Source organism: Dendrobium catenatum, unplaced genomic scaffold, assembly GCF_001605985.2.
Source record: "Dendrobium catenatum unplaced genomic scaffold, ASM160598v2 fragScaff_scaffold_716, whole genome shotgun sequence".
Lineage (NCBI taxonomy): Eukaryota > Viridiplantae > Streptophyta > Magnoliopsida > Asparagales > Orchidaceae > Dendrobium > Dendrobium catenatum.
Genome location: NW_021319178.1, coordinates 8758628 through 8785492, shown reverse-complemented (window position 1 = coordinate 8785492; position 26865 = coordinate 8758628). Strand labels below are relative to the sequence as shown.

General features: G+C 36.0%; 1 protein-coding gene across 1 annotated transcript; it reads right to left on the bottom strand.

The window, feature by feature from the left end:
• Positions 1-5956: 5956 nt before the first annotated feature.
• On the bottom strand, positions 5957-6906 carry LOC110094577. Its single transcript, XM_020819840.2, has one exon. It carries the CDS (start codon positions 6884-6886, stop codon positions 6185-6187), a length of 702 nt encoding a protein of 233 aa, XP_020675499.1. The 5' UTR covers positions 6887-6906; the 3' UTR covers positions 5957-6184.
• Between the last annotated feature and the right edge of the window lie 19959 nt (positions 6907-26865).

Genomic DNA, 26865 nt, shown 5'->3' with positions numbered 1-26865 from the left:
CACTTTAATCTTCATTCTCTGCTCAAAACAGGCAACGAGACGCGCAAATATAATACAAAGTGATGCAACCGTTCAAATGAAGCATTAAAAACGAGAAAAAAAACTACTAGCTCGATGCACAGTGCCAAAACGCTGCACTCTATGGCTCTAGCCTAAGTTGCAGCGTGGAGGCACAAGCTATAAAGCGCCGCGACACTAGTACTACCGCGCAACAGTGCTCAAGTGTACAATACTGGAGTGCTCTAATATACAATTCTATACGATTGTATGTTAAATCGAAGTCTTAGTCAACAATACAACTTGGTTGATCAACACAATCATAATCCACTCAAAACTAACATAGTTTTTTTTTTTCAAAAAATTTATTGCAACTAAAAAAGTGGTTACAACAAGCTATGAAGCATAACGAGAAAAGTTATAGAGGTACAAAAGTAGGGGGTATTAAACCCATCAGGCTCGGCATTGGCAGAGGCTTCCAACTAATCCAAAGCCATGCACGGGCCATCCGGTTTGGAGTAAGAGAGTAGACATCCGAAGCGAGCAAAAAATGTACCACCAAAGGTTGCCACGAGCCATGACTTAAGACAAGCGAGCCCTAGCCACATCATTGCCCAATAACCATAAATCGAAGCCACAAAAATGAAACGAATATCCTGCAAATGATAAACAGAGAAAGGAAAAATAAACCAAAGATCCTAGCAACCAATGCAGTCCACAGCCACAGCCCAAATGAGATAATAAGCCTTCCAACCAAACAACAACACCAGGCACGGGCAAACCAGGTAAGAAACCAATAAGTGAGCCAAAAATCACCACCACATTCCCAAAGTTATTTCCTACCACGTCTGCCCCTCCCACGAGATGCAACATAAACTACATGTATGTCATGCTGCAAGGTAAAACCATCCCCAAGTTCTTCAATTCATCCCCACTAGACTCCGAAGAGAAATCAGACGAACAATGAAGCCAATCAATTTGCAATCTCACATCCTCCCCCATATTGTCCCCCACATGATAAATCAAAGCTTCATGTGATATTAAATTTACTAGAGCATCAACAAAGGAACCATTAACTATAACGGCAGGCGTCACAAGGGAAGAGACAATGGGGGCAATACTCTTTGATATCGAAATAGAGGAATCAGATTTCTCACCAAGCACACAAGGAACCTCAAACGAAACCAAGCCACACAGAGCAGGCACAGAAGTAGCACACGGCATAATAGGTTGCGGGTTAATGTCACAATTACCACCCCCAAGTTCACTAACACATAAATGTTGGCCATGGATGGCCGGAATAGACTCATCCACCACAGGATCCATAAGAACCACATTAGAAATAGGCCTACCATTAGAATCACAATCAACCCCATGGGACACTACAAGAAAAATGCTGATTTCCGGCGAAATTTTCGGCTGAAATAAATCCATAAAAAATCCCGACATATTTCTGGCAAAATTTTCAGCGGAAATAAGTCCGGACTCAATCAAAACACCCTCACCCGAAGAAGCATGATCCTCAACCAAAGCCACAGTAACAACCTCACAGCCAACAATTCCTAAAATCGGGTTAACCGAAGGGTTCGGGTCCTCCTCAATCATCACCTCATTAACAGCCAAAGAGGACACACCCAAAGCATAACTCTTAACATTCCCAGCTATAAGCATATTAGAATTAGACAGAGTCGTTGGAAAGTTTAACTAGCACATGCGTCTGATCCAACACCGTAACAGAGAAATCAGAATTAAGTTTCAGAGTGAAAAAAAAATAGCGAATAGCGTCCAGAGACGGACGACGCGTGGGGAAAAAACTGACCAAAGTGAATTGAAAAGGCACATCAAGTGCTTTAATTTCATCCTCAGAAATCCGCAATGATGGTAAACCACAAAAAGAGCCTTGATGGAGCTCAGGGAAACAATCCGACGAGGACAAACCAGAAAGGGCTTTAGCAAACAAACGTTATTTAAAAGAACCATTCAAAAGGCCCGAACCAGCAACCCGTCAGACCGCCATTCTGGCCACAAAGGGCCGGAGGAGGAGAGACGAGTGTGATGGCCCGAAAAAAAGAACGGAGAGAGGCGAACATAAAGAGAAAAAAGGAAAGGCAACTTCCCTGAAGATTCCAGCCGGATGCCGACCGAAAAACGGAGGCGGAGAGCATCAAAACCGCATCGGAAGAGCAGCTAGGGCGAAGCCCTAGCAGAGCAAGAGAAAAAAATCGAGAACTAGTGGTGTTTTTACAAATGCCTCATGCTAACTAACATAGCTTTGATTCTACCTTTGAATATTGCTATCTAGTTAAGAAAAGATCAATTATCATTAAAAAAAAAAAAAAAAACCCTCCAGAATCTTCGACTAAACCGTTCTAAAAATTGCATCGCTTCTATCTCACGCATGAGATGAAATCTTTAAATTTTAGAAGATAAAGACAATAAAATTTATCATCTTATCATGATCAACATATCTTCGACATATTTCTTTGCGTCGTTTCTAAGATCAAAGCTTCATAAAAATCTTTAATAAAGATTATTAGGATCTAAATATAGATCTCCAACGCAAAACATTAGCTTCACATGAGACAAGCTTCTTTAATGCAAACTACTCGTTACAGAATGTGGAGCCTGATCTGTCATAGCATTCATAGCACATCAACAAATAATCAGACCTCAATTTATTCGTTTTCTACTTGTGCTTAACGTCTGGAAGGTGCAGAACTGCTGAGATTCTTAATGGCAAAGTCAAGAAAGCTTGATGAATTTCTTCTATGAGGAATTGCAAACTTAGGTAGAAACATCAAATTTTTCTATCTTATTTTTTATGCACTTGGCGTTCATCCCTTGCATTGCTATTTTCTACCTGGTGATTAATTGATTTGATTACTTCGAATACTAAATATAATCTTTCATATTGAAATTTATCATCGCTTATCAACTTCAACGTATGTGCATATAGACTTATAATCCTTATCCACATTTCATGGCTCTCTCTCTTTCTCTCTCTCTCTCTCACGAGTCATATAAAATTATTAGGCATCGACTAATTATATAACTTATATGCAAGGAATATAAGAATAATGGAGTACATACTTGTGTACTTGTCATGTACTCTATTTTTATGGAGAACCCAATAAAGATATCTTGTACTTAAAATAGAGTAAACATAAGTGTACTTACTAATACATAATAAGTACACAATGGTGTTCCTAAGGCATCTTCATCTGAACTACAAACTTCCGTTTGCAGCTATCACGAGCCTCCAACCGAACGCCAAAAAGAAATGTATTTTGTAGCTGTGAACAGTGCGACGCCAATATTTATGGAAATTTTTTTTTTTTTATGGAAATGAAGATGAGAAAGAATTTACATAAAATCTCCTTTTTTTGGCGTTAGAAATGGAGTTGGTTGGAGATGAATTAATGTTTGATATAGCTATAATTGCATTTTGAAGTGGAAAAATGAAGAGTTCGATTGGAGATGCCCATATTACACAACAAGTTTATTACTGGGTGTTCATGTACGTTATCTGCAATTAGAGCTACTTACATAGTCCGCACCTAACAATTTTTCCACAGGTACAAATAATCAACAAATTAAGCTCGGAATCACGAGAAATTATTCTGTGTGGAGTCCGGACGGGAAGAACTGTCCGAACATATGAGTGTACACTGTACACATTATGTACAAAATCAGTGTACACAATGTGTGTACACTCACAGTCCGAACGATTCTTTCTGTCCGGACTCTGCATAGAATAATTTCTCCAGAATCACATATTCCTACTCCATTTCAACAACATTCTAGTGAATCAAACAGTGCTTAAGGCCTAAAAATTTAAATTTTTTAGGTGAGCACATATCACATAATATCTTCACATCAACTATTTTTCATGAATAAAACCAAATATAAATCTAACATTTCTTAACACATAATTCACTAATTTCCATCCCTAATCAGTCATATCTAACCTGCATGCTCCTTCAACTACATCATACTGCCATTCTTGAGGCTTGCACATCTACATTTTCCTCAGCTAGTTCAATATTTTTGCCAAACACTCTTTTCTATCAAAATTTTATCTATATTCATAATTAGATTATTTCCTGCAGCTGTGAGTAACGCAGAAATTCAGCCATTGCATGACTTTGACTGCTGCTGCAGATTGCGTTCAAGACTTCCAGTTCAGAAATGTTCATTTATTATTCAATTAACCTACCGTTCAAGTTTCGTCAGCTATCTCTTTCTTATTCTATCGCCTCTTTGTTTCATTTGGTGCTCAAATTGCTATTGTTTTTTCCCATTATTTGACAAAATCTCCATTCTAGAAGCTCTTGTAGATAGCCATGGCAAGAAAAAAAATGTTTAGAAGACTTCTGAACAATCATAATTTCTTACAGAAACAGCTAGCCATGTGATAACTGATGAGTTGTGGAGTTCATGAAGTTTAATCAGTCTTGTTCATACATTAATCTCATGAATAATCATTATTTTATTGTGCCTCTTTGTTTCATTTGGTGCTCAAATTGCTATTGTTTTTTCCCATTATTTGACAAAATCTCCATTCTAGAAGCTCTTGTAGATAGCCATGGCAAGAAAAAAAATGTTTAGAAGACTTCTGAACAATCATAATTTCTTACAGAAACAGCTAGCCATGTGAGTTGTGGAGTTCGTGAAGTTTAATCAGTTCTGTTCATACATTAATCTCATATTCTCATGAATAATCATTATTTTATTGTGTATTATTATTGATAATTCTGTTTAAATGTTGAAATAGATGATATTTTATTTTAAAAATTATATGAATTTATTTATATTTTGATATAAATTTTTAGTCCAATTGGATGCTTTATTGCAGTTTTATGATGAATTTTTAGGCTTCGTTTGGGATAGTTTATGCTTTATTATTTAAGGTTTTAAAAGTTCTTTTTTTTAAACTGCAATCTTAAATATAAAATTTTAAAAAGCTATGTAAAACTATTATCCAAACATACATTATTATTTACTTATTTATTTATTTCTAACACATAAAACTAATACATAAAATGTCAAAAAGCTATCCCAAATAAAATCTTAATCATTATGAGTTTGAAAATGTGTTATATGATAAAAATAATTAAATATTTTCATGATTTAGATATCGCCGTAGTAATCCTCCAAATTTTATATATTTTAAAATTTATATTTTATCATTAAAGTTTATGAGATTTAAAATACATACCAGTTTATATATTGCTATTCACATATCTAACACTCAAAATTTTAATATTTCATCCTTACCACTTACCACTAATAGACAATTTTAATATCAAATATGTCACTCCTATATTTCATTCCTACCAACTATACCAACTTGTAAACTTTAATATTTCATTCAATGCACCCATTATTGATCTACGAGTCATAGGTATAAAATATTAAAATTTTGTGTGTATATATAAATAGTATAATATAAAGTGATACATATTTAAATCTTCCTAAAATTTAATGTAAATGAATTTATTTTTCTAGTTTTATATTTCCATAATATTATAAATGTCTTTCTTATAGTGTTTGATATTTCTCATCTTAATTGGCCTAAATTTATATGATATAAAAGTTTCTCTCTTAGATATTCTATTTACTTACTAAATTTTATTAGAATTATAGCCACTCATTGAAAAAATTATTTTGCACGGTCGCCAAACGGCATTCAGATGTGAATGAGAAGTTGTCACGTCATTTTTTGCCGTGTACCGCTCAGTACCAAGTGACGTGACGTGTTCTAATTTATTTCTGGACCGTTTGATGACCGCACAGAATAATAAGGCCATACATTAATAGTGGTTATGACTTATATCGTGTGAACAATGAGACACTAATTAATTTACAATTTTGGTTAGCAGTTAGTAGTTGGTGTGCTTCAGCGCGTACCACCGCAGCGGGAAGCCGAGCTCCTCATAAGATTACAGTTCTGATCAACTTGTCATAATTTACATCATCAAACATTAAAAAATAAAAACAAAGAACATAAAAGAACAGCTCAGATCGATCCTCTCTAATTACCTCTTTCCAGCTCTGCAATTCGTTGAGCCGCTGAGTTTGAATCCGTCAAAATTATCAGACGAATTCAATCCCAATCATCAAAAATAAATTGAAGAACTGACATGAGATAATTGCACCGGTCGAGAAGATCTGAATCTTTAACAAATCACTCTTTCTTCGCATTATTAGTACCTCTCGGCGACCCCAATTCCTGAATCTTCTTCCCCTGACCCACCGCCGCCGCCGCCGTCGCCGTCGATAGCGTCCTCTTATCGCTCAACCTCTTAACATACTCCTTCTTCTTCGAAACCCTTCTCTTCTTTTTTTGATCGCCCTCATCACTCGGCACCAAATACCACCAAATCGAAGTACAGCAGATCGCAAACACTCTTCCGAACACCGCCAAACATACCAGAATCAAAACCATCATCGCCGGCATAAAATAACTCGATCTCCACTTCCACCACGGAGATTTATCGGACAACCTTCTGCCCACCTTATTCTCCGGCGCAGGTGCCGGCGTCGTAGCCGCCGGTGCCGGCGGCGGAACCTCCTCGTGCTTCTTCTCTCCAGCGGCGACAATTTGATTGTTGTTGTTGTTGCGATCTTCGCGGATCCGAACGATGATCGGGATCCAATCCTGGGAGTTGGAGTACATGAATCGGACCATGGAGATGCCTTGCGCCCCTGTGCTCGCCATGATTTTCTCTCTCTTGGCTTCGAGCTCAGAGAGAACGGAGGTGAATTTGTCGAGGCCTCTTGACGAATAGGGGTTTTTGTTTCTGTTGGATTTCTTCTTTGCGGCCTTCGGAGAGGACGACGGGCTGTCGTCGGCGTCGTGGTGGAAGCTCGAGGTGCCGCAGAACATTGCTTGGCATGTGAGAAGCTTTCTTACTTGCATATGGAGGGTTTGGCTTTTCGGAAGCTGTGTGTATATATAGTTCGGGGAAAATGGAAATTTCCCGATCAAAATATTTTAATTAAATTATAATCTTAATAAAAATTAGAATATTTATACAGTTATATATTTAATAATTAAAATCATTACAATAGTGATATTAAAATTTTAATAAGAATTATATGATATGTATGTAAATCTCTCAAAATAAATATTTAAAATATTTGAGTTAATTGATTATGATAAATTTAAATTTATTGAATTTATTTTAACATGATTAAAATAAATTTATGCCCAAATATTATACTAGGATATCTTGCATAATATATTTTTATTTTTATTAGGAAAATTTATTTAATTTATTTTAAAATAGATATAGAAATAAAATTAGATAATATTTAACTTAAATAAAATTTAGTTATTTAGAATATTTGAGTCAATTGAAATATTGAGATGGAAATTTGGGGGAGCTAAGTCAATTCAAAGGAGGAGATATATATTAGAGACTAATTGGGAGTGGTTATTAAGCTTGTGTGTAAATTTTTTGGCTGGCGTTGACTTGGTGTTTTGGAGAAATCAGAAATGTATTGCTATGGCTTTTTTATTGGCAAAGTAGTATGTGAAGCTATTTTGTGACTCTTTAAGATTACGATGACCTTTTTTTTTTTTTAAATAGTTTTCATTTAAACTTAAATGAAATAAAGGAAAAGACATCAAATATGTCGAGTGGATAAAGATGGAGAAAAAGATAAAATACATGATCAAAATCAAATACGATAAGAAAGTCCAAATTAAAGAATGTCTCTCACCGGAAAGATCATATAAGAAAGATAATTTAAAATAAAATTACGGGCCTCAAATTTTAGCTTAATCTCTATTTTTACCCTTATCCCAACATTTACTTTGGAATGGGGCAGCTCATCCTCTTATCCGGGAACTTTTATTTGGTCCGGTAAACGTAGGTAGAGCTACGTTCGGCCGGTACTAAGATCACGCCACGTAGCCGGCACAAAACGAGAAATACCGAGCAATACCAACAATAACGAGAAATATCATTATGTGAAGACAAAATACCGAGCAATACCAAAAAATACAGAGTTTTTTTCTAGAAAATCTCAGTATTTTTTAGGATTACTCGGTATTACTCGGTATTGGTCTTCACAGAGCGGTATTTCTCGTTATTGTCAAGCAATACCTAACAATACCGAGCAAATACCGAGCAAAAATCGAGTAACTCAGCGATGACCGCATGTAGAGCTACGTTCGGTCAGATGACCTAATAAAAGTTCCTTATTCGATCGGTGAGTTTTTTTTTTTTTTTGGAAAGGATTTGCCCAAATTTCATTAAAACGAAAAAGCGAATAAAAAATAAGATCCAAAAGAGGCCTAAACCAAAATTAGGAAGAAAAAATAACCAAAAACCAGTCAAGAATTAGCCATTGAGTCTTTTTTACAAGTAATTAGCTCGCTTTTCGCTATGTGTTAGCCCCTTCATTTCTTTCAAGTTGGAACTAGAATTTTCAATCTCTTTCTTACTCCTTTTCGCACATCTTTGGCTAGATTTTATTAATCTCCTTCTTTATTCTCTTCTCATGTGATGGTTCACTAGTTTACAATCTCCATCACACAACTTAAATTTAAACTTAAGTTATAGCTAAAACAACACTAAATAGTTTCACCCAATCCAAAAAAAAAACTAAGCTCGACTTATAATTTATGTTTGTTTGAGCATTTGTTTTATAAATAAATACTAAATACTCAATGAAATAGACCATAAGAATATGGGGTTATTTTTAATACTTTTAAAATTTTGGTAATATTTTCAACTCAAATAAAATTTACTTTTAAAAATTTTTCAAACAATTATTTTTATGCAAAATATATCATTTTCTTTATCATCTCATGTGTATCATGATTCAAAGATATTATTCATTGCATGTGTGCACTGGACATCGGCCTTGTATTTCAGAGACAACGAGCTTTGTGTGTATGAACACAATGCCCTAAATTCTCGCATTTTGAATTTTTGTTATTGCCGCATCAAATAGATTTTTATAAAGAAGCATTATAATCATTTTGATCAAGGGAAAATTTTTCTATGACACCTCCATCAATCTCTCTTGATTATAAAATAATTTTCTGAGATCAAAATTGAACAATCTTCAGACTGAATCGAGATGTACATTTTATTTATATATTTACATAAAACAAATTTTAGATAAATACGAAGCCGGTTCTAAAATTTTTTAATATAAATATTTTATTAAATTTTATAATTAATTAGATGAACATTTTGATAATTATGTTATTTTATCACAAGCACAATAACCCTATTATTCTTTATATAGTATTGAGATTATCTTGCACGCCAAGCCTAATTTCCCCTTTTTTTTTTCTTATTTATTTTGGCTGACTTGTTCTACGAACTCATGAACTTGACCGTAGTTGATTTTCCGGCCGGTGGGGCCAGGCGACAAAGTCTTATTAATTTGTCATATTAGGCTTAGTTGATTTGTATTTTGATAAAATTCCAAACCTTCGAGAAGGACTTTAGTCATCGGGCACTGATATTTACTATGTTTGATTTATACTGAAAAGGTTATTAAATGTACTGACCATACATTTTAATAATTATTTGATATTTCTTATCAATATCATAATCATAATGATTAGCCTAATTCATTAAATGTTTATCGGCCATTTGTTTAATTAGTGACGAAAATTTTCGAGATTAGATAGAAAGGACACTCATTAGTTACGATAATTCGTTACATTATCTGGTGTTTGATTATGTGTAAGAGTATGAGTTGGCAAATATTTGGCCGGATAAGAAACTCATGAGTCAAATTTGAATAAATGAGTTGATACATCATCAAAAAATTATCTTGATTGGGCATGAATCTCAAGGTAAAATCAAGTTGGAAACTTCCGAAGTTAAAATTGGGGCCATCCAAACTCTGATTTCAGCAAACTTATAGTCAAACTGAACGTCTCAAAAATATGAACCCAACGACACCAAATTCGAGTCAATTTGAGCCCAAATGGATCCAAATCAAGAACCGAAGCGCTATTGGAAGGTTTAAACCACAATTTGTATCACCAAACGATTTCCAAACATAACATGCTTATAGTCGAATAGAGCGGCTCGACGAGACGAATCCAACGAGCCTAAGATCGCAAAATTCTTATAACATTAAGACATTCAAATGCTCATTAAATGGTCCATGATCAAGGGATCCAACATCGGACGTCCATCTAAACAACTTTCAATTTTCCCTTAATCTTACTTCTATTTACGGGTCATGCATGCCACTCTAAAAAATATACAAATAGACCCCTCACTTTTCACGAAGGGGGACCCCAAGCCAAAAGAAACAAGAGAGAGATCGGAGATCGCTCTTGCATCATTGCCTCTTCGACCATTGCTCAGAGTTCCATTGGACCACCACCTTACACTGCAGTTCCGCCAGACTACCACCTGGCGCCCGGAGTTCCGTTGGACCACCACCTAACGCCCAGAGTTCCGTCAGACCACCACCTGACGCCTAGAGTTTCGCCGGACCACCACCTGACGCTCGAAGTTCTGCCGGACCACCACATAACGCTAGAGTTCTACCGACCACCACCCGTCGTCGAAGTTCTTCCAGAACACCAACTGTCGTCTAGATTTTCGTTGGACTTTTGCTGGATCACCGCCAGATGCCAGGCTTCAACCAGATCACTAACTAAAAGGCCAAAATTCTGTTGGACCACCAAGTGACGTCGGATTTTTATCCCCTTTTGTCACTAGACAACAATCATACGGTTCGATTTGTAATATGATTGCCCTTAATGGCTAGTCAACCCATTGTACTAAACTCAAATTCTAGTGAACTCATTTTTAAATAGACTAGGCCCCTTGATTTTTCCCACTTCTAGGGTTTTACACATAAAAAATCTTGTATTTTCTATGTGTGAGCTGGATATACGTACAATGCTAAGACGTATAACTATAACTAATTATAACTCTATCGCCGCGTATATTCTAGCCCGCAATAAAAATATATTATCTTGTTAGGTTTGAGTTTAACTTTTTTACCCGTTTATTAAACTGGTCAGATTTGAGTTGATTGAATTTGTATCGGTCAATTTCAGGCCAGACCCAAACCCTACCCGTTTATCCTTTTTGACACCCCTGGCTTGGACTCCACACATTAGCTTGAGAGCATGTCCATTTGAAAAATAGTAATATAAAATACCCGAATTCAGGAGTTCAAGTATAAACTTATTAAAAATATTTAAAGAATATCTCACTTTATTATATCAAATGATTCTTTATTCTTAATCTTCTAATTTCTTTTTTTTTTTTAATAATTGTATTATAATAATTATTTGAATCATAAATATTTGTTCTCTTTCGTTATAAATAAGCTAGCTCATAAGCCAGCTCGAACTTACAAAATTAAGCTTGAGCATAAACTCGATTAATTAATCAAGCTCGGGCTAAGCTAGGGGACTAGAACTCATCTTGACTCATTTATAGCCCTAGTTACGCAGCCCATTTTTAACTTTTTTTATTGATAACACGTGTTCAATAAAAACTTAAATTTGAAGCTTGTATGTGTCAAGTGTGTGAATTTACAATTTAAATCTCTCAAAATTATAAATAAAAAAACTCGTTCTCAACCATTCGGCTCGATTTCTCACCCATTAGACAACATTAGTCAATATATTAGAATTAAAAATTAAACTTTGTTCATTAAATCACAATTTAATTAACCTAACTCAACCAATAGTCAACAACATTCACCTAATCCAACCCAATTCAGTGATCTCAATTGTTTGAATTTAAACCACAAAACCAATCTAAAGCATAGGCAGATAAAAAAAAAGAAATTAGATAAACACTCATAATTTTTTAAAAGACATAAAAATTATAATTTTATAAAAAAATGATAAAATTAATATTATAATGATGTAATTTTTAAAATACAAAAAAATTTATACATAATAAAAAAATTACGAAGCATGAAACTTACATAATTAATAAAAAAAATCTATTTAAAATTAAAAATATGAACTATTTGAGTAAATGAACTCTTCTTCATATAAATTTGAAATCTTCTATTCTCTTCATATAATAGCTGAAATTTTAAAAATGAAATGAAGAAATAAAATTTATATCAATTAATTAACGTAGAATACTAATAACATAAATTGAATTAAAATAAGCAAAATGCTTTAATATATTGAAAATGATAACAACAAAAATTATAGAAAGACTTTTTTTTTTCATAGAAAATTAGAAATTTCCGAATGAGAGGTGGGGTCCTCGAGGTAGTGGAATTGACCAGTTCATAATTCCTATTCCACGGCAGCAAAATCAGGCAGTCCATTGCGTTGGGAGATGGCTTATTGACTTGTAATTTCCAAAGTACTTCACTGAAATGACTTCAATTCCTTCGAGAAGATGACCAATTAAAATTATTTTTGCTTACATAATGATTGATTTTTATTTTGTATTTTTTTTTTTCTGTGGAAGCCTTATCTGATATAATAAATCAAATTTTAAATATAAAATCATACCAGCAATTTTTTTTTTTAATACCCTTTCATTAATAAAAGAAGAATACAATAAGGACCTAGAGAATACAAAATAAAATTACAAAACTATAAGCAACAATGAAAGAAGGAAACATAAAAATAAGGAGCAAAAATCATAAAGGCAGCAAAGGGTAAAGAAAGCCAAAAAAAAGGGCGAAGATGTCAGCCAGACTCAGGAAATGGCATGAGACTTCGTGCAACCATTCGCAAGCCAAGCAAAGACTATACATTGGAGGCAGCAAGCCTTGAATCAAATAGAGGATAACCAACGAGCAACATCTCATAACCCAAATAAAGGCTCCCAAATAGCAAGGAGGAATGACTACCAAGGTTGCCATCAAGCGAAGGCCAACAAGGTGGTGCACAAAAGTCACCTCATCATTGTACGAATCTTCCGCAGCAAGTAGACAACACCAACAGCAAGATCTCATAAAAAAAACCAGCAAACAGAGGAGCAAAAAGACAACCGAAGACGAGATCCATAAGAAAAAATAGACTACTTTTTCTTAGATTTTCTCCTATGATGTTTCCCACCACCACGAGAGAATGCTTGATCAACAATGCACTCCAGTACTCCACCTTCAAACCATACATCTCATGATAATCCTCCTTTTGCTCCCCTAAATCACCCCAACATGCCGAGGAGAAGGATTCTTCTAGCCAATTAGATAGTTCCTCAATAATGTTATTTAAAGTCAAAGCCAATTAAGCTTTCAATTCAGCATTCGAAATATTTGAAATTGGAACATCAATAATTGGCATGTTTCCCTTAATAAGCTCCGAATAAGGTGACAACGGCGATCCCAAAGAAGCCAAGGGAGAATCAAGAGTAGTAGCATTCAAATTGCCAGATGACTCATTCAAAATGACATTGTTAACATCACATACATCCATGTTAAGCCTATCCTTAGGAGAAAAACTATGAGCAGAACCTTGACAATGCCCAGCATCCATAATTCGATTGGTATTAGAAACACCCTAAACAATGGGAGGTCAATCCCTGCCAACAGCATCACCCACCTCCTGAGCCAATATGTTTATGATAATATGAACCAATAGTAGCATTTAGGAAAGATGTTAAGATGGGGCTAGTTACATGGTTCACAATACCCAAATTAGGAATAACATCTACAATATTGACACAAGATAAAGTCCTCGGAGGAGTACAATGCATAGGAGCAGTACAAATCCCCCTCAACTTGGGACACATCCCCATTACCCTCAATTTGTACAACAAACTTAGCAACAAGAATAGGGGTCAACAAATGATCAACAGCCATAGGATTATGAAACTTAATAGCTTTCTAAACAATCTCATTAGCAGAATCATTCTCCAAAGAAAAACCAATGGGTTTCGCAACTATGGGCGGATCCTTGTGAGAATGGAGTTGATAGTTAATTTTAGAATGACCCCGAAATTTGCAAAGCTCACAAAAGTGAGGAAAATCCTCCATAACAACTTGTTGTATATAACATAAATTGTTTGGAGCGATCCAGACAAACTAAGGGTAGGATTTGGAAATATCCAATTTGACGAGGACCTTGGCAACAGAATGTCACGACCTTACAACAGTTGCATTATCAGTTTTCAGGGGTTGCCCAAATAAAGAGCCAAACCCATAAAGAATGCAAGGGGAGAAGGGAAGGACTCCCAAATCGGAATGATCGGAGACTCCACTGTGATATCTAAAAATGATGATCATTTCACCAATTTCATGTAGCAAATGGAAACAAAATAAGAGTGGTGAAAAAAACCCGACTGTAATCAAAATTAATATACAGCTTGATTAAAACATGCGCTTAATCCAAAGTAGTAACATAGCATTCACCGATCAGCTTAAGGTTAAAGAAAAACTTATGAATCACCTCAAGTGATGGTTTACGATTCAAAAATTTATCCACCAGAGCAAACTTGAACGACAAGAGCCAATATTTCAATTTCGGAAATCCACAAACACAACCCGAAATGAGTAATTGATTTGAGAATAGGAAATTCAGAGGATGAGGAAGCCCCCAACAAGGCTTTAAGAAATGATCAGGAGGAGTTCCACCCATACGGAAAAAAAACATGGTCATCTAGCTGATTTAGCGCCATCCGGGCAGCGATCGGCCGAGGAACCAAGAAATTAAGAGAGAAACCGAGAGACAATCAGGGGAAAACACGAGGATGAGGGAACCTAAACCAAAGCAGCGCCAACAAACGAGGAAGGAGAAGCAACGCTGAACCCTGCCACATGATGGGGGTTTTTTTTTACTGTGCTAAGTTTTTCTTTAACTAAATATTAATTTTTTGTTATGTGTTTAAAAATTTTTTATATTAAGATGCAATATAAATAGATGACATAAGAGTTATAAAAGATACAAGAATTTTTAAGTGGAAACTTCAGGGCTTGAATTAGATGAACGATTTCATTAGTATTTGTCATTTGTAAAAAATGAAGACATTTTTCTTAATCAGGAAAAATCTTGATATATAATATACATAAGCTTGTTGACCTCGATTTTGGCTAAATCGTGCTCGAGCTCTTTCGATCGATTCAATCGGACCCCGTCGAGTCCAATTCGAGCTCGAATCGAAGATATTATTATCCATCGAGGTGCGTAGGTGAAAACCCGCTATCCTCCATGGCTAATCGTATCTATAACTCCATCTGCTCTTCCATCGGCCTGCTTGTGCCGGATGTAAAGGCCTACGACCATTTTGTCCTTCGGGATAGTGTGATCGTATCCTTTGCATTCGAACCACACGAGCGGAACCCTTTCGGAGACCCACAAAGCTATACATAATGAATTTTAGGGTGAAAATTTGAAAATTTTAGTGATATATGAGTTATTTTCAAAAGATTATGTTTCATATTCCTTGGAAGTGGAAATCATACATTAAAAAATCCATTACAATACCTACTATTGACATTGGCTCATTACACATTCACCTTTCAGCATTAAAGTGCCTTAACGACATCAAAATTCATTGATCTTTGCTCACTGGATTCGTCTCGTTAATATGCTCAATTCGATTACATACATGCAAGATTTGAAGATCATTTGGTCATACAATTAATTTCTTGAAATTTTCAATTATGCTAAAAGTATTTTATATGGGCTCATGTAGAATAAGATCAGACCATTTTTTAGATTGTTGGGTTCGTCTCTTAGAGACTTCCGGTTTAATTATAAATTTGCTAAAGTTGGAGTTCATATTATCTCAATTTAAAACTTTAAAATTTTTAATTCAAATATACGTCAAAATTTATGTATGATAAAAACAATTTTTGATGACTTATCAAATTTGAAGAACAAATAAAAAATTCAAATTCAATACAAACAAAACAAAGGAGATAAACAATGAAAATTTAAGAGCAAAATTATTTTAGAAATTACTTTAGTTTATATTCATGGGCATTATTTATTCATTATATTATCAGTGATAGCATGTCAAAAATGGCAGGTAACAGCTACGGTTTTAGGCTTTTAGCTGGTTATTTAGTGCCATTTTTTTCTTTGGGACTTTGTAATGTCTTTGAATATTCTAAAGGCTTTTACATATTATTGTAAGAAGAAAACTACATTTGAATTTGGAGAGATTATTAAGGCTTCGTTTGGGACGATTTTCTTGCTGGTTCTTAAAGCAGCTTTCTAATTCAATTATTTCAATTTTTATACTAGAAAGTTGTTTTAAGAAGCAACAAAAAAACCGTCCCAAACGAAGCCTAAGTGTGGAGCTTGAAAACACAGAAAATTGTTCGGTTTTGTAATTGTGAACAATAAAAGTGCATGGGTGAACAGTAAAAGTGCATGGGTGAATAGTAACTAGGTTTTTACTGTTCACAATCGCAAAGTCGAACGGTTATCTGTGTCAATACTACACACGTAATAATCTCTCGTGAATTTTATAATACATTATTGTAAAATTATTATGGATTTTTGAAGGGAATAAAACAAGATGTTCATCAATCAAATTCATCATTATAAAGGCCTTAATGTGCTTTGCATTGTATATATTTTTATTTATTTGATGATAGACTTTGAACCAACCCCAAGATTTGACGAAAGCAGTAAAAAATTTATCTCAAATAAAGCCTTAATATGATTAGAAGGAATGATGGCATTAGAGCTGTCAATATTGGTTGGACCCGACCCGAACCCGACCTGAAAATTTCGGGTTTGGGTTGACTCGAACCCGAAGCGAGTCGGGTTCGGGTCCGGAAAACTGACCTGTTTGCAAAACCGGGTCGGGATCGGGTTGACCCGGAAACCCGAGAATGACCCGAATTGACCCGGAATAACACAAACCCGAACCCGCATCGCATAAGTCATCTTCAAATCGCAGTCGCGCAGTCGAGCGAGCCCCGCCTCCCGCACTTGTGCCGCAGGCCCGCGCGCGACCGCTACCGGCTGCCTACGAACGACCGCTGCCACCTTTTAATATCAAAATGCTCAAAGGCTTAAAGCAAATTTATTTTTCGGAATTCTTTGATTATCAAATAGTTTAGAAATGAATTATTCTCAAAAAAAACTTATCACCTCATTTTTTGTTAGACTAATATGAACAATAAGACAACATCATCAGGCCAATGTCATGCAAGGTCATCAAAGGATTTTTTTCCCCGATAGCTTGTTCTGTAAGGGTTTTCCTTGCCCTAGTCGCACTTCTTCGTTACGATAAATTATTTTGTTCAGATACCGATGTCGTTCGGAGGCCAATCAAAACATGTCACATTATTTTTTCGCTCGGTATCGATAATGGGTATCCTGGATATCGGGTGACATGACGCGTTATGATTGGTCTGCGGATTGTCCGGTGTCCGCAAAGAATAATTTCTCCTTTGTGATGGCCTCCTTGACGCAAATTTTTTTATAAATTAATTTTTATTTAAATTTATACAATTATTTATTAATTAAGCCAAGATTAAACTAATCAATAAGCTAGTCGAGCAGCATTTGTTCACAAACATCATAAATATTATTTTACATCTCTAAATTTTATCATTATATTATTGAAATTTTTTTATTTTCATCTATTTGTCACTATCAAATAAAAATATAAAATGAAATTTTGTTGACAATAAATTCCTGCATATTTTTATAATAATTATCCTTTTAGTGATGTGACAAGCTGAGGATAATAATAATTCCGTAGTTTATTTTTTATTGCCATGAATTTAATCATTGAATTGAAAAATTATTACATAATACGAGTTTTTGTTTTACAAGTATTGTTTTTTTTTAAATAACTTTTTCCTTTTTTTGCAAATACTTAGCAATGTTGGAGCAAATTAAATATTAATTTAATGATGGTAATGATATTGATAGATTTTGAGCGAGATATTATTCTTTATTAGACCTGTCAATTTCGGGTCACATGTAAGATATACAAGAAACGTCCTTTCTCGTATAACCGACTGCCACGTCATCTAGACGTTATTGGCTCTCTTAGCTTCATTTAGTCTATAAATACTGTTGTATTCTGTTTTCAAAGATTGAATAACAAGTTCTATTTTCCATATTCCCTTCGTTATCTGTATGCACATCTCTCTGATACACAGTCAAGATGGTATCAGAGCGGTGATCCTCACCTTCTTTTCCCTCCCTCTTCCCCAGCCCGATCTGCTCCGTTTCCGTCATGGAGACATCCACGGCCACTTCCAACCCCACATCGCTAGCCATTAACGACCAAATGCAGAGCAGCCCTTCGTTTCCCACCTCACTCAAGTTCCTCATGGGGAACGTCAAGAACATCGTCGCCCAACCCCTCACTGCTGACAATCATCCTCTGTGGCGATCACAAGTTCTCAAGCTTTTCCGTGCAAACGGATATCATGGGTTCTTGGACGGTTCCTCCTCAATCCCGTCGGATAACATCACCTCTGCCACCGGCCAGTCCGTCCCGAATCCTGCTTACACTAATTGGATTTTGATCGATCAGAACCTTGCGGCAGCCTTATACTCCGTAATCTCACCAACCATCCTTCCCTATGTTCTTTCCGTTGAACATTGCCACGAAATCTGGACGATTCTTGACCGGCGCCTCCAATCTAGCACCCGTTCAAGAATCATTCAGCTCAAACACGAGCTACATTATCTCAATATAAAGGACAAAACCATGGCACAATACCTTCTTGAAATCAAGACAAAAGTTGATTCGTTAGCCGCTGCAGGCGCCCCCATCGCCACCGAAGAAATCATACATTATACCTTAGACGGATTACCATCTACCTATCAATCCTTTAAAACATCTATCCGCACAAACCTTCAACCGATCTCTCTTGATGATCTCTATACTTTGCTCTGTAGCGAGGAACTAAACCTCGCGCACGAAACAACTCGCGAACTTCACTCGTTACAAATATCAGGGAACTCCACCGCTCTTGCCGCTACACGCGGCCGCGGACGAGGAAGATCTAACATATCTCGTGGTCGCAATTACTACACAAACCGCACCTCATCTACTACCAACAGAGGACCTCGGCAACCAAGACCCGCAATTACTTGCCAAATATGTGGCAAGAATGGCCACTCCGCCGTGAAATGTTGGCATCGCCATGATGATCAGTACAATACCGAACAACCAACCACCGCTCTCTTCACATCGCCCGTGCCTCCACCACCTTCCGAGTGGTTTCTTGACAGTGGAGCGTCCGCACATCTAACTTTGGACCCGTCACAACTTCAAAGCTCGCAATCATATACCGGTTCAACTCAAGTCACCATCGGAAACGGACAGCAGCTTCCAATACACAACACCGGTAAAGGTTTGCTACCAACCCCACAAGGTAGTCTCCAACTATCTCGCCTAAATTTTGTCCCCAATCTTTCATTCAATTTATTATCGGTGTATCAACTAACCACTGACAATGATTGCAACATTACCTTTTCCTCTCATGGCTACGTCATCAAGGACAAGACGAACAACAACATTCTTCTCACGGGTCCATGTATTAACGGACTCTACCCTCTCCGTCCAGTCAAGAACAAGCTCGCTGACACGTCCCAGCTCGCACTCATCTCAGTTCAAACCGTCCCCAACCTCTGGCACCGGCGTCTTGGACATCCTTCGGCGGTTACTCTAGCTACTATAGAAAAACAATTTCCAAATATCTGTAACAAATCTTTTACTGCAAATTGTAATTCTTGTAGGATGGGTAAAAGCCATCGCCTACCTTTTCAAAAATCGATTAATAATAGCTCTTTTCCGTTTGAATTAGTACACTCCGATGTTTGGGGCCCGTCCCAAATAACATCCAACTATGGGTTTCGATACTACGTTAGCTTTATTGACGACTTCTCCAAATATACTTGGATTTATCCGCTACTTCAAAAATCCGACGTCTTCTACAAATTTCTTGAATTCCAAAGAATGATTGAACGCCAATTTCAAACTCACATTAGGAAACTTCGTACCGACGGCGGAGGAGAATTCATCAACAACAAATTCAAGACCTATCTCACTGCACAAGGTATACTTCATCAATTTACATGCCCGTATACACCTTCACAAAACGGTGTGGCCGAACGCAAACATCGGCACATTACCGAGACCACTCGCACTCTGCTTCTCGAAGCATTGCTCCCTACCTACCTCTGGGTAGACACCTTGCTTACCGCGGTTCACTTAATCAACCGATTGCCATCCCCGAACACGCACAACAAATCACCGTACGAAATCTTGTATCAAGAACCACCTGATTATACGCACTTAAAAGTCTTCGGATCCTTATGCTACCCATGGCTCAAGCCATATTCTAACCATAAATTCTCTCCGCTATCACACCCGTGCGTCTTCATCGGCTATGCTCCTCTACAAAAAGGGTATCGTTGTCTCGATCCTAAAAATAACAAGGTCTTTACCTCTCGTCATGTTGTTTTTAACGAACAGATTTTTCCCTTTTGTCAGCTCAATACACAACAAACCTCTACTAGCACTCAAACCAACCCAATTCCTCCGCTTCTGCTAGTTCCCGCAAACCATCTCCCGCCTGCAATCAGCGATAACACTACACCGCCCAGTAAAACTACTTCACCGCCACAACATATGCTCCCAACGTCACCCACACTAACCAATCAGCCTCCTGACAATTCTTTCAGCCACCAAGACAAGTCTATACTTCCCAACGTTGACACCACCAACTCTCTTTCTCACTCACAACCTATTACTCACCACATGGCCACCAGATCCAAAACAGGACACTCAAAACCAAAGAAAATATTCGATCTATCTCACATAATTCATGAAGCTGAACCGTCTACCTACAATCAAGCAAGCAAAAGTGCGCAATGGCGCGCAGCAATGTCCCAAGAATTCCAGGCTTTACAGACTCAAGGGACTTGGGATCTCATACCTCCGCACCCGACTCAAAATGTCCTAGGCTGCAAGTGGACATATAGAATCAAGCTGAAGTCCGACGGCACCGTTGCAAGGTACAAAGCCCGGCTAGTCGCTAAGGGCTTTAATCAACAGCACGGCATCGATTACACGGAGACTTTCAGCCCCGTCGCCAAGATCCCTACGGTTCGTATTTTCATACTTATTGCTCTTCATTTCAAATGGGATATTCATCAACTTGACGTCTCAAACGCTTTCTTGCATGGCAAATTATCTGAGACCGTCTACATGCAACAACCACCCGGGTTTCAAGACGTCGTTCATCCAACATTCGTGTGCAAACTAAATAAAGCCCTATATGGACTTAAACAATCACCACGCGAATGGTACGCAACCCTATCCAATCATCTTCAACTCTTCGGTTTCTCTATTAGCAATGCTGACCCGTCTCTTTTTATTTATAAATCGGGCTCAACAAAACTTTATATCCTAATCTACGTCGACGATATATTACTCACTGGCAACTCAAAACCGGAGATCAATCGCCTTCTAGCAAGCCTTCACGACAAATTCAAGATGAGAAACTTGGGACCTCTTGCCAACTTTCTCGGCATCCAGACCAGTCACACATCTTATGGCGTGCTTTTACACCAACAGCAATACGCCACAAGGATCTTGGAAAGAGCTGGCATGCACAACTCCAAACCAGTTGCTACTCCACTGTCCTGCAAAACCGAAAGTTCCACAAACTGCAGCTCAGAATTCCCTAATCCTCATCTCTACCGCCAATTAATCGGCTCGCTTCAATACCTTACACTCACTCGCCCAGATATCCAATTCGCTGTACATAGATTAAGCCAACATATGCATGCTCCTCTCAATAGCAACTTCGATGATCTTAAGAGGCTACTCCGGTACATACAGGGATCCACATCCACCGGGATTCCACTATACAGAGACGACTTAACTCTACACGGCTACGCAGACGCCGACTGGGCCACCAATACTCAAGATCGCAAATCAATTTCTGGGTATTGTAACTTTTTGGGCAAATCACTCATATCATGGCAAGCCAAAAAGCAATCAACAGTGGCTCGATCATCTACAGAAGCTGAATACCGAGCATTGGCATCCGAAGCTTCGGAAGTTATCTGGCTTCGTCGTCTTCTAGAAGATTTTCACATTCCGCAGAAATCTCCTACAATCATCTATTGTGATAATACGTCCGCCATCGCACTCGCTAACAACCCAGTATACCATGCCAGAACAAAACACATCGATGTGGACTGTCATTTTATAAGAGATTGCATCCGATCCAATCATCTAGCCGTTCATCACATATGTACCAATGATCAAATCGCGGACGTGTTCACCAAGCCGCTACCTATTCGTCGTTTTAAATTTCTATGTAACAAACTAATCACTGCACCACAGTCATTAGTTTGCGGGGGCCTGTAAGATATACAAGAAACGTCCTTTCTCGTATAACCGACTGCCACGTCATCTAGACGTTATTGGCTCTCTTAGCTTCATTTAGTCTATAAATACTGTTGTATTCTGTTTTCAAAGATTGAATAACAAGTTCTATTTTCCATATTCCCTTCGTTATCTGTATGCACATCTCTCTGATACACAGTCAAGAACGGATCGGGTTCGAGTCGAACCCAAAATTGACCCGGCACTATTCGGGTTCGGGTTGACCCGACCTGTTTTTTAAAACGGGTCGATTTTCTGAACCCGAAGCAGACCTGCTTCGGGTTCGGGTCAACCCGCCCGACCCGCTAATACAATAACACCTGCATCGACTGGCGATAGCGGAAGCCGACGAAAGGATCCGGGTACATTTCAACTAATTATTCATTAATACGAGATGGCTCAACTTATTGGAGGATATTAACATTTTATTTGGGACAGCTTTTTTATTACTTTTTAAAATATTTTTTTAGTACATTTGTTCTAAAAAATCACTTCATAAAGTAGTAAGAAAGCTATCCCAAAAAAAATCTTATCCGACAATCACTATCGAATCATCGTAATTAAACCAATATAGTTCGATAATCACAATCTAACTATTAACATCTGATCATATCATTTGATTTTTTTTTTTAAATATGATCATAAACACCCATTCTCTATTATATTATCATTTTTTAGTTTGACATTGTATGATCGTCTCCATCATCCCAAATTTCTTTTGTAATATCTACAATAAGAATCAAATAAAATTCTCAACTGTGTATTCTCATCTTCTTTAATTGTGAGGAAGAGCAGACTTTCATAACGCTAATTAGACAATAAATTATGTCAATAGATTATGCCCTGTGTTTTTTCTCATTTTTTTCATTTTTTCATAAAAAATAATCGGGGTATCTCTTGCAAATCCATCTAAGTGTCTAATGGATTTTTTGTAAAAATTTAATATATTAAATTCTCTCTCTACAACCATAGGTGGTCTTAAGCTCGAATTTTATGTTGCTTTTGTGTTTGGGACTTCTGATCAAAGCATTACATGGGGTCCTGGTTGGGTACCCATGCTTTACTCGGACGGGCTTCACCCACCCACACTCACCCATGATGACTTTCGGGATGCCATACCCACCTATACCCACCCACATTCCATGCTTTTTTAATGCAGTTTGCCACAGATTGATGGCCTTGAGGCTTGTTTCCATTTTGCTATGATTGTAAACTTTTAAGAAGCATATCAAAATTTATCGTAGTCACAGCATGGTTAAGTGCTGCACATTACGTAATGATAATTGCACTAATATAAGATATACGATGATTATCAATGCAAATTGATTTATCCCCTTATGTTGAGTACCCACCCATACCTACCCATACCCACCCATAAGGCCATGGGCGTACCCATACCCACCCATACCCATTGGGTATGGGTGGGTACATGGGTGGGTGTGGGTATAGGTACCCAATGCTGGGCTCTGCTTCTGATGATTGTCTGCTCTATCTCCAAGGATGGTCCAGGCCTGGCAGCTGGGTGGTGTTTCTGACTTCGGGCTGCCTTTAGGGAGCTTCTTTTTCCTTTTATTTTCATATTGCTTTGAATTCTGTCGATTTTGTAATATTTTAGCAGTTCTTTTCTTGTTTTGGTCTTTTTTTGGGCTTGTTTTGTATGTTTCATTCCTTCTTTGAATAAATTGCCATTTCATTTAAAAAATCATAAATTTTCTAGCACATAACATCATGAGCGGATCCCCATTGGATTGAGGGGGGCAAATGTCCACCCTCAAAAAATTTTTTATTTATTTTAGAGGGTATATTTTGGAATATTTTGAGTATTTTTGGTATTTTGTCCCCTCTTAAAAAAATTTTGCCCTAATTTTATCAATCATAAGTGTCTTTGCTCATCCCCTACAAAAAAAAAAAATTGCCTACCCTGAAAAAAGAAGTTGGATCCGCTCACGCATAACATAGCTTTCTCACTACATTGTCTTTCAAATCATTGTCTGTTTGGCTATAGCTTCTTCATTGCTTTCAAAACCTTTTTGTGTTAGGACTCAACTTTCTACAACAACCTTCAAAAAATGCTATTTTTCACACAACAATTTCACATCAACCCTTATAAAAAGTTGTAGCCATCCTGAACAAGTCGTAAATCTAAGGCTTCGTTTGAGACAACTTTCTTAGTTCTTCTTAAAACAACTTTCTAGTACTAAAAAGCTGCTTTAAGAAGCAATAAGAAAACTGTCTTAAACGAAACCTAAATCAATCACTTATTATTATGAATACATTAAAAAGGCTCCCTTAAACTCATCCATTCAACATCACTTCTACGAAAAAGGAATCTTCTTGAAAATTTTACATTGCAATTAGGATATTCTTTCATCAATATTTTATTGATAAATGAATTTAATTTGAGAGAATATTTTCAAAGAACTTTCAATAATTCTCCTAAAAAAAAACTTTCAATAATTCACCTAAAATAGCTTTTGCTTTTACATTCTGTCTGTGTTTTCTTTTCCTTTTTATTTTGTTGGAATCTAAATTCTCTCACTTTACATTTATCTAAAATTGTACGGTCAATTTTAATCCAATGTACAGGCAATAATTATGATCGATATATCTGAGGGTTAAGATGTTTAGCTATTAATTAAAGGATTTTGGATTAAAGCTTACTTTAAATGATTTATATATGAATTTGTCTTAATTATCTCAAAGGAACTCTTAAAATAAAATTTTGCATACTTTATTGAATAATATCTAAAATTAATGATGTGTCAATAAATGACCTGACCCACCACCTCAAAGCATAAAAATTTAGGTTCAGGCTCACTCATTTTATAAAAGGGTCGAGTTCAGGTCGTGCATTTCGATCCTTTATTAAACGGAGACAATTTGAGTTGACCCACCAACCTGAATTTGACCCATTTAATATTTTTATCTTAATTTCTTTTATTTATTAGTGTAATATTCTTCTTTTTTATAAAGAGACCTAAAATTTATTAATATAAGAAAATAAAAATATTTTTTAATTAAAATAGGTTATCAGGTCTAGTTCGGGTTATTAACGGGTCAGATTTGGACTCTTTTTTTATCTATTTATTCGATGGATCAGATTCAAATTAAATAGATTTAGTTCAAATTAATTTTGAAAATGACTCGAACCCAATCTATCAACCAGTTTTATCTAGCATGATAATGAAACATTGCTGAAATTTTGAAATGATTTATGGTGACGGCCAACCAAATTCCACTTTTTTAGAAACTTTTTAATATCAAGATATAAATTTTATAATGAAATTTTGATACAATTTTGTAAATTAAAGTCGATAATTTTATTATGAAAATAAATATTTATTAAAGAATTTGATGAGTCAAGAGATGTCAATTGTTGTCTTGGTGGCATCCATATCTCTTAATAATTTTTTTCTACTCTATGCAATAAAATATTTTATGCCATTAAGTTCAAATATTTTCTTCAACACATTAAATGTGGCAATATTTAAAATTTTAAATTATAAAAAGAACTTTGATGATTAATTAAAGAATTTTAATTATTTGAGATCATAATTAGAATTTTATAATAAAAAATTAATAAAATGGCTTTTAATATGTGTGTTTATAATAATATATTACATGCTTGTTTTGATTAATAATATATACTTGATTTTAAAAGAAAAAAATATATCATATAACATATTATTTATTTTTTATATGCTCGATGAATAATTAAATTATTATAAATTTGATGAATTTAATCATGCAAAAATAAAATTAATTTTTTAAAAATTTGATGAATTTAATGATATAAGGAGCATATTTTCTTTCAACAACATTCACAATTAATATTTGATTTTGAATTGCTAGGATTTAGAATTGTTAAAAGATATATTTTAACTAATTTTTATATTATCATTAACTGATAATTATTTTAAATTATAAGCATTTAAATTTTATGATGAATATTACAATTTTAAAAGAAAATTGGATGCCGTTATTTCTCAAAAAGATGGTATAAATTATAATTTGTAGTTAAATTGATCTGATTATGATTAAATTAATAATAATGACCGGGTCTTATACTGAGGCTGAGATAGGCTTGGGATTAGAGAATAACTCACTGGCCTTGGCGGCCCACTTAAAATATCCAGTAGGCTGTGGGCCTTAAAAACAATATGCACGCGGGCAAAATCCTAGTTAAAAAAGTATAATACATTAGGGGTTTCATTTGGGACAATTTTCTTATTGTTTTATAAATCAGTTTTTAGTATAGCTATGGCCGCCTCCTTTCCGTTGCGATTGCAGGGCGTCTGCCTCTTTTCTTTTGTTTTTTTTTGTTTGTTGTCTTGGTTTGTCCACCTTCGGCCGAAATGGTGGTGAATTGTTTAGTTGATCCAGGTTTTCGATGGATTAGCCAAATCTCGTTCTTTTCTTTATGCCCTCTAAGAATTCACCTATGACGCAAGATTTTTTGACCTTAAAACTTCTACTTGTTGTGGTCTTCCGTCGCTTTGGATCTCAGAGGAGGAGATCCTAGCGCTTGCGGCTCCTCTTCAGTATTCTTTGGTTGGCAAATTTTCAG